Source organism: Palaemon carinicauda, chromosome 11 (assembly GCF_036898095.1).
Source record: "Palaemon carinicauda isolate YSFRI2023 chromosome 11, ASM3689809v2, whole genome shotgun sequence".
Taxonomy (NCBI): Eukaryota; Metazoa; Arthropoda; class Malacostraca; order Decapoda; family Palaemonidae; genus Palaemon; species Palaemon carinicauda.
Window position 1 is genome coordinate 140895662 of NC_090735.1, and position 10000 is coordinate 140905661.

The window sequence follows — 10000 nt, forward strand, 5'->3', positions numbered from 1 at the left end:
CACACATATATACATACATATATATATATATATATATATGTGTGTGTGTGTGTGTGTGTATTTAATATATATACATATATTAAAGTATATATATACACATATATATACATATATATATATATGTATATATATATATATATGTATATATATATATATATATATATATTCATTTACTTTTACTTATACATCATGGATATATTTCTATATCAAAGCTATGTCAATAAGAGACTGCCACTTAACCTCATTTCAGAGTCTTTTTTAAATATAACCACCAATAAGCTACAATCACTTCGATAAAATATTTTGATAGAAAATTTTGAGAAATAAAAATAGATTCAAATCAATGTATCATGTAAAGACACGTTCTTAATGCACTCAATATACCACAAGAACACAAAATACAATATACAATAAATCTTCTACATCACATTCTTTAGGAAAGAAGACATAAATATGAAATTCTAATCACTAATATTATTTCAAAAACGAAAAAGAAGATAAATGCAGAGTCATAAAAGATGAAACTAAACATATTCGATCTCTCTTTTTTTTTTTTTTTTGAACTTTGCAAAGAATTTTTTTTTATTTAATTTTTTTTTTTTTTTTTTTTTTTTTTTTTAGAGAGAGATTCTAGATATTGTTGAAATGAAATTCTGAATTTATAGTGTTGGTCTTTATCACATTGCGTCTCCGGATTGTGAAGTCTATGATTATTTTTATAATTTGTAACCTTAACTTTATTCTTTATTGTTGAATTAACTTGAGTTGCTTTTACCTAAATCCTCTTTTTATAAATATTCTTCAACTTAACTCATTTCTATTTTTACTTTTCATTATCATCACTGTTATTACTATTATCATTTGTTACTATTATTATTATTATTATTATTATTATTATTATTATTATTATTATTATTATTATTATTAGCTAAGCTATAACCCTAGTTGGAAAAGTAGGATGCTGTAAGCCCAAGAATTACAACAGAGAAAAATGGCCTTGTGAAGAAAGTAAATAAGGAAATAATTAAACTATATGCAAAGCAATGAGCAATTAAAATAAAACTTTTCGAGAACAGCAACAACACTCAAACACATCTTTCATAAATAAACTATAAAAAAAGACTTATGTCAGCCTGTTCAATATTAAAACATTGGCTGCAAGTTTGAACTTTTGAAGTTCCATCGATTCAATTGCGTTATTAGGAAGATCATTCCACAGCTTGGTCCCAGCAGGAATAAAACTTCTAGAATACTGTGTTATTCCCTTGATACGATTTGAGCACTAGGGTAATTCATTTGATTCTACAAATAGATTGTTTGACTCTTCAATAACTTGATCTTTTGAGATTATAACCCAAATCACCATTACTTAACTATTGATATGTTTCATTTTCTGTTTTATTTACACCATCAGTTAGTTTAACCATTTTAGCCCTCATTCTTATTCTCAAATGTATTTGTCAGGCTATGAATCATCCAGAAAAATATGTTTATTAATTTCACTGTTATGAAGCATCATTAAAATGCAACCTTAATTGTTATAACGAAAGACGCTATACGAACCTTTTCAAAGAAACGCAATATATGTTAAAAAAATTCCTGATTTCGTAAAGAAAGACATCTAGAGTTACATGATATTATGCAGGTAGTTTAGGGTTATTTTGTGGTAAAACTTAACTTCAATTACTAACCATATATATACAGTATATATATATATATATATATATATATATATATATATATATATATATATATATATATATATATATATATATATATACTGTATTTACATATTTATATCCTAGAAACATCTTGCTATCTTATATTGAAATCCTGTTATAGTTGTTCGTGATTCTTGAAAGAGAAAGTTATAACTATTTATCCATATATACAAACACACACACACACACACACACACACACACACACATATATATATATATATTATATATATATATATATATATATATATATATATATATATATATTATGTATCGTTTCAATTTTCAAGCACTAATTAAGAATTAAATCTCAATCCTAGGTCTAATGAAAAAGTTGCAGCTTTATTTTCGTAGCTTTTCAGGCATGCCAACCTCTCGGAGTCAGGGGGGCGAATTTTCTCGTGTTGTTACTGTTTAGGAAGATTGCGTGAGGTTGGCATCCCTGATCTCATAGTTCACATTTCAGAATGTTTGGTTTTTTTCATGGTATAATATCGAAAATGGAGAAGTTTTTACCAGTGAAGATTTATTTTCTTATATTTTTATTTTAGATATATTCTTGATATATGTACCAATTTCTTTTTATAGGTATAGTTCAAAAAGAGTTTATAAAACAGATATAATTATTTTCACTTGTGAACGCTGATTAAAGTAAACAGTACAGTCACTTATGAACGCAATCGTACAACATATAAACAAATATGTACAGTATATACAATTCATCAAGCACACTAAAAAGATAATGTCTTAACAGTAACAAATCCCTGAATGGGAAAAAGCCAAAGTAATGACTTTCTTAAGAAAAAGTCTTCCTGACGTGGAGACTTTCCCACAGCAAATGATACTTTTTAGGCCACGGCCTCATTGCAATCGTTGTGGCCCAAATCTCGAATAATTCACTTTCTCGTTATTAGTAGTCTTTTTTTAATGTGCATTGCTGCCAAATTATTCATGCAATGTACTGTATAAAAAAACCAGCAAAATTTAAGTAATTCCTACCTAATGTATTCATGAGTTATATCTCTCTCTCTCTCTCTCTCTCTCTCTCTCTCTCTCTCTCTCTCTCTCTCTCTCTCTCTCTCTCTCTCGTCAATGGCTTAAAGTATGATTTATATTTAGAGTTCTAAAAATTCATTAAATACCCTTTAGTTATTTTGCTAGTAAAACCCAATATTACCAAAACGCTGATTCCTAGATTTTCTCTCTTAACAAATTAATACGCATAAAAGTCTGTTCTGATACCAAGTCAGTCGAAGTAAATCCTTTTAATAGGAGCCATTCAATAGAACATTGTATATTAATAAAGTACTTCATATTTAAAAGGATCTTCAGAGGAATCCAGTTCACTGGGACGCATTCCAGGAAATTAGGCCTAGGTGTTAAACAATGACGCTTGCTTTAGTAAAATCTTACCAATTATCAAGGCATTTCATGAAATTTTAAAGATAATTGCACTGGGAGACTTTTTGGTAAATACCAAAGTAATTTGTTGGGAATTATCACAAGGCAGATTCAGTTCTATCCATCAATTTGTCCATGATAAAATGCATTAGGAATTAATTTTACGAAAAAAAAAAAGTCTCCTGAAAGACGCTCATTACAGAAAGAAGATTTCCCTGGAAAGTAGATTCTGACTAGATTATAGAATGCGTTGTTCGTTTTCTTTATGAAGTTTCATGTAATAAATCTGGTCATCCACGCCGCCTATTTTTTGTCTTATTTTTTAATAGATTGCTGATAAATATTCTGAGATGATTTCAGTAACATATTTAGATATAAGGAAAGACTATCACGCATTCATTACCAATCGAAATTCCAGACGTGATCCCAATATCTGAAATTAGAATATTAGTTTGAGGTAGTAGGTAGAAGGTAGGTCAGAGCACCAGCCACCAGTTGGGATACTACCGCTAGAGAGTTATTGGATCCTTTGACTGCCTAGGAAGTACTACATTGTATCTCTCTCTCTTTGGTTACGGTTCATTTTTCTTTGCCTACAGATACACCGAATGGTCTAGCCTATTCTTTCCGCATCCTCCTCTGTCCTGATACCCCTGACGACACTGAGATTACCAAACAGTTCTTCTTTCTTCTTCACTCAAGGGGTTAACCACTGCACTGTAATTGTTGGGTGGTTACTTTCCTCTTGGTAAGGGTAGAAGAGACTCTTTAGCTATGGTAAGCAGCTCTTCTAGGAGAAGGACACTCCAAAATCAAACTATTGTTCTCTAGTCTTGGGTAGTGCCATAGCCTCTGTACCATGGTCTTCCACTGTCTTGGGTTAGATTACTCTTGCTTGAGGTTACATTCGGGCACACTATTCTATCATATTTCTCTTTCTCTTGTTTTGTTAAAGTTTTTATAGTTTATATGCGAGATATTTATTTTTGTTGTTGTTACTGTTCTTGAAATACTTTATTTTTCCTTGTTTTCTTTCCCCACTGGGCTATTTTCCTTTTTGGAGCCCCTGGGCTTATAGCATCCTGCCTTTCCAACTAGGGTTGTAGATTAGCAAGTAATAATAATAATAATAATAATAATAATAATAATAATTGTTTTCTTCCCACTTGAGAACACCCATATCATCTTTGACATAAACACTGTTATTTGTTTTGTCTGAGGTCAATAACCTATTTATTGCTTTACTAATGAACTCCATTCAAGACAGGACCCTAAGTTGATGCATTACTAGACCTAATTAATCTAACCATCCTTACCAACCTAACCTAATATCTTACCCTGACCTACCCTAACCTAACCAACCTAATTAACCCTTCCACTGTTATTGGTGACTTAGTCAAAATTTGAAAAACGGGAAAGATCTTTTAAAATCACCTAAACCATAACGATTTGGTATTCATTGGAAATATCTTGGTGAGAGCTTTCCAATATATATCAAGAAGCTATCATCATCATCATCATCATTTCAGCCTTCAAAAGTCCTTTGTTGGATGTAGGCCTTCCCCAGGTTTCTCCACAGACTTCTATTGCAAGCTATTCTGTGCCACTGTTGCTTATGTTGGTCTAAGTCATCTCGCCAGCGGGTTTTTTGTTTTCCTCGGTTTCTTGTGTATCCTCAGGGTGTCCAGAGGGTTGTTCGTGATGTCCATCGGTTGTCTGTCATCCTGGCAATATGCCCTGCCCAGTTGACAGACAACCGATGGACATCAGCTATAGGGTTTTTTGAATTTACTACTGGCAGCTATTCTTAATATAAGTGTAACAATTCCATAAGATAATTCCATTGGCCTTTTCTCCCACAGATTCGTACAACAAAATATCCCACAAGGGATGCAGAGCCAAAGGCCGAGATGGCGTCTGCATGTTCGTCTGGGAATGCATCAAGACGAACGGCGAACACGTTGGCATGTGCATGGACGGCTTCATGTTCGGTTCATGTTGCGTCCACGACGACAAGGAGAACTCATTGAATCCTCAAGCCACGATTCCCGAAGGAATCGACTCCAAGAACGACAGCATGACCCTCCCTTCGGATTCCAGACACACCACGTCGAGGCCGTTGACGATTAAACCCGTCGGGACGACGGGGGAGCCCTCCGTCGTTACCTCTAGGCCGATAACTGTCCAGAAGCCCCAGAGACCTCCCGTCACCACCGCAGAAGTGGCGTCGACGCACAAGCCTTCCATTACTGTCACTACCCCGGTTCCTCCAACGAGGCCGACTAGACAACCCCCTAAGCCTACTAAGTGAGATAAAAGAAAGATGATATATTCTATTATATGTTTTATTATATTTTAATGTTATACTACAATTTTCTTAATATTGCTATATATATATATATATATATATATATATATATATATATATATATATATATGTATACACACATTATATATATATATATATATATATATATATATATATATATATATATACATATATATATATATTACATATAATATATATATATATATATATATATATATATATATATATATATGTTAACAGTATATAATATATATATATATATATATATATATATATATATATATATATATATTACATGTAATATATATATATATACTGTATATATATGCATATATATATATATATATATATATATATATATATATATATATACATATGTGTGTACGCATTATATATACAATATATATAATATAGAAACCATATTTATTCCTAATCAGTTAAATGATTTAGTAGCGGTATACTGCCCCGATTAGGATCAACTTAAAATTATATGACTAAAGGCTCCCCCCCCCCCAAGTTCATATGAGATATATAGTTCATTCTAGACTTTTAATTTCTTTTTTTTTATAAAAAACATAAAATATATTTTTCCAGACTTTACGTCCATCATTATACATCATTCAATATCATTTCTCCATTTCTTCTTCTCCCTCAGACCAATCAAGCCATTCACCTTGAGGCCGACCACTGAAATCCCTACGACCACAAGCAAACCCACAACAACGCCACCTACAACTACAACTTCAACTACGACAACGACAGAGAAGCCCACCACCACAACCTCAACTACAACCACAACTACAACAACCACGGCAGTGCCTACCGGTCCTTTGGCTAGCAATGCCCACAACCATGATCAACGTAAGTGTTTAAATTCATTTGTTTATAGATATTTTTTTTTTAAGTAAAAGACCGTGATACCATCGAACCAGGCTTATATTATTATTATTATTATTATTATTATTATTATTATTATTATTAGCCAAGCTACTACCCTAGTTGGAAAAGCAAGATGCTATTAGACCAAGGGCTCCAACAGGGAAAATAGTCCAGTGAGGAAATGAAATAAGAAAATAAATAAATGCTGAGAACAAATTAACAATAGATCATTATACAAACAGTAACAATGTCAAAAGAGATATGTCATATATAAACTATAAAAAGACTTATATAATCATAATAGTTATAATGAAATAATCTTATTTTCCCCGTAGGAGCCATTGGACTTATAGCATTTTGCTTATCCAACAGATATTTGAGATATAAATTGTAAAAAGACTTATGTAAGCCTGTTCAATATAAAAACATTTGCTGCGAGTTTAAACTTTTGATTTTCTATATCATAAGTGTAAATAAATGCTAGCGAACATTTATAATTTCCATTGCCTTTTTTTTTTGTTGATACTATATCAGTCATTGGCAAGAAATAATTTTTATTATTTCAAGAAGATGGATTCTTAAACACATCTGTACACACACGTACAATATATTTCAGTATATTTTAGCACGAAAAAAATACCGTTCACATTATTATTATTATTATTATTATTATTACATGCTAAGCTACAACCCTAGTTTGAAAAGCAGAATGCTATAAGCCCAGGGACTCCAACAGGGAAAGTAGCCCAGTGAGGAAAGTAAACAAGGAAAAGTAAAATATCTTGCGAACAGTAGCAATATTGAAACAAATTTTAACAAAACCAGAGGACGAGAAATAAGATAGATTAGTGTGCCCGATTGTACCCTCAAGCAAGAGATCTCTAACCCAAGACTGTGGAAGGTCATGGTACAGAGGCTGTGGCAATACCCTAGACTTGAGAACAATGGTTTGATTTTGGAGTGTCCTTTATCACAGGGCAAAATGTTTATTCACCATGAAAAGAGCATTTGCGAAACAAAGAACTAGCGTGAAAAGCTTAACAACCTGTCGAAGTGTTACAGAATCACCCCCCCCCCCTTGGGGGGAGGGGGCACTCGACTCCCCCTCCGCCTCCCCCCAAACCCCCCACCCCCAAACCCCCCACCCCCGGCTTCAGAAAACAATTCCTTCGTCTCGCTTAACTGGAGGTTAAAATCTTTGTGAGGTAATTCTTCGTGGGTTGAACGAGCTTGCAAATTCTGATTTTGCATTTCCATTTATTCATTGAATACTGTCATTTTCAAGGCAAATCGGAATCATATTTTTCCCTCTTTGATGTAATTCCTTTTAGACTAAAGTAAATGTAATCGCTTAACGTTTGACCTTTTTTTCTTATTAAATACTGCAGTTTTCAATGAAAATCGGAATTGCTTTTTTTTTCTTTTGTGATGTAATTCCTTTTATATTAAAGTAAATGTTATCGTACATGTTTAACGTTTTATCTTTTTTTTCTTATTAAATACCGCAGTTTTCAATGAAAATTGGAATTACTTTTCCCCTTTTTGTGATGTAATTCCTTTTAGATTAAGTAAATGTAATTGTACCTGTTTAACGTTTGAAACTTTTTATTTTCATTTTGCGAAACCATGTCTTTACTTTGCCGGTATTTATGTAGTTTTAGTGAAGAAGATAATCTATAACAACTACATACAAATTTCTTAAAGAAATGACGGTCCTGCTATTTCTACGTATACGAAGATATTTCCAATTCATCTTAATATAGTGTTGATGACCATCGTTTATAATTTTTGTTCTTGTTTTTTTTTCCCATAAACTAAAAAAAAAAAAGTATACGATTGCCCATTCCGTTGGCCTTTGTTCCTAAAAAAATTAGATTCATAATGACAAGCATTGAGATTATTATTATTATTATTATTATTATTATTATTATTATTATTATTATTATTATTATTATTATTTGCTAAGCTACAACCCTATAGTCAATTTTATTTTAGCGAGGCAGATTTGCACCGACTGGCAGGGGTGCCCTTTTAGCTCGGAAAAGTTTCCTGATTGCTGATTGGTTGGACAAGATAATTCCAACCAATCAGAGAGCTGGAAACTTTTCCGAGCTAAAGGGGCACCGCTGCGAGTCAGTGCAAATGCGCCTCATTAAAAAATACTGAGTATCGTTGAAAAGCAAGGTTCTATAAGCCCAGGGGCCCCAACAGGGAAAATAGCCTAGTGAGGAAAGGAAACAAGGAAAGATAAAATATTAAGAACAGTAATAACATTAAAATTGATAGTAACGAAACCTTTGTATTCGAATCATTCGAGAGAATTCACTCTATGATGTTTCTAAGCTCTTGTTCTTTTCAAATGTTGCTTCATCTAGAATACTGATTCCAGTAGATTTTTTGTTTGTTTATTTTTAATGTTTATCAAACTTTGTCTTTATTTCTGAAGAGTCAGTCTTTGAAATCTTTCGTTATTATCACCATCTGTATCATTAATATTATTTATTATTATTAAAAGATAGCATGATATCACGTCCAACCTCTTGCAAACAGACATACACACACACACACACTTACAGGAATCCAAACAACAAGCGCTTAACTGTTCATTTCCAAGTATTGCAGATAAGATAATTAGGTGTTTGTAGATATGAGAGAGAGAGAGAGAGAGAGAGAGAGAGAGAGAGAGAGAGAGAGAGAGAGAGAGAGATTTCCAAGCGTTTTACTGCCCATGCATTAACAATCTTAAAGTCATTCAGTGACACAGGCGACCCTAAAACAGTTTTAAAATTCAGCCAAGCGAAGCGAATTCCAACCCAGCGTGGCAGAAGAGTTCGATTAACTTTCTTTAATGAATAGCTCAAGCTCGAAGAGAGAGAGAGAGAGAGAGAGAGGAGAGAGAGAGAGAGAGAGGAGAGAGAGAGAGAGAGAGGAGAGATCATTTAAGAATTTCCAGAATGATGATGAGAATCTAATGATGTACTTGCATACATATAAAGACAAAATAGCGCTTCGAGTTATATTGTAAGAGAGAGAGAGAGAGAGAGAGAGAGAGAGAGAGAGAGAGAGAGAGAGAGAGATCATTTAAAAATTTCCTGAATGATGATGAAAATATCTAATGATGTATTTGTACACATATAAAGACAAAATAGCGTTTCGAGTTATATTGTAAAAGAGAGAGAGAGAGAGAGAGAGAGAGAGAGAGAGAGAGAGAGAGAGAGAGAGGAGAGAGAGAGAGAGAGAGAGAGAGAGAATCATTTAAAAATTTCCAGAATGATGATGAGAATCTCTAATGATGTACTTGCACACATATATAGACAAAATAGCGTTTCTAGTTATATTGTAAGAGAGGAGAGAGAGAGAGAGAGAGAGAGAGAGAGGAGAGAGAGAGAGAGAGAGAGAGAGAGAGAGAGATCATTTAACCCATTTCCAAAATGATGATGAGAATCTCTAAGAATCTGTAATGATGTACTTGCACACATATATAGACAAAAGAGTGTTTCGTTTCGAGTCATATTGTAAGAGAGAGAGAGAGAGAGAGAGAGAGAGAGAGAGAGAGAGGAGAGGAGAGAGAGAGAGAGAGAGAGACCGTTCAAAAATTTCCAGAATGATGATGGAAATATCTAATGATGTACTTGCACACATATATAGACAAAATACCGCTTCGAGTTATA

The 10000-nt window shown here is 32.9% G+C and overlaps 1 protein-coding gene across 2 annotated transcripts in view; it reads left to right on the plus strand.

Moving 5' to 3' along the window:
• Positions 1–10000, plus strand: part of Sb (Stubble) — a 98723-nt gene that overhangs the window by 67724 nt on the left and 20999 nt on the right. For both annotated transcript variants that reach the window (XM_068382741.1, XM_068382740.1), the window contains exons 3-4: positions 4984–5428; positions 6106–6311. In XM_068382741.1, the coding sequence (XP_068238842.1) occupies positions 4984–5428; positions 6106–6311 (651 nt within the window). The remainder of the gene's footprint in view (positions 1–4983; positions 5429–6105; positions 6312–10000) is intronic.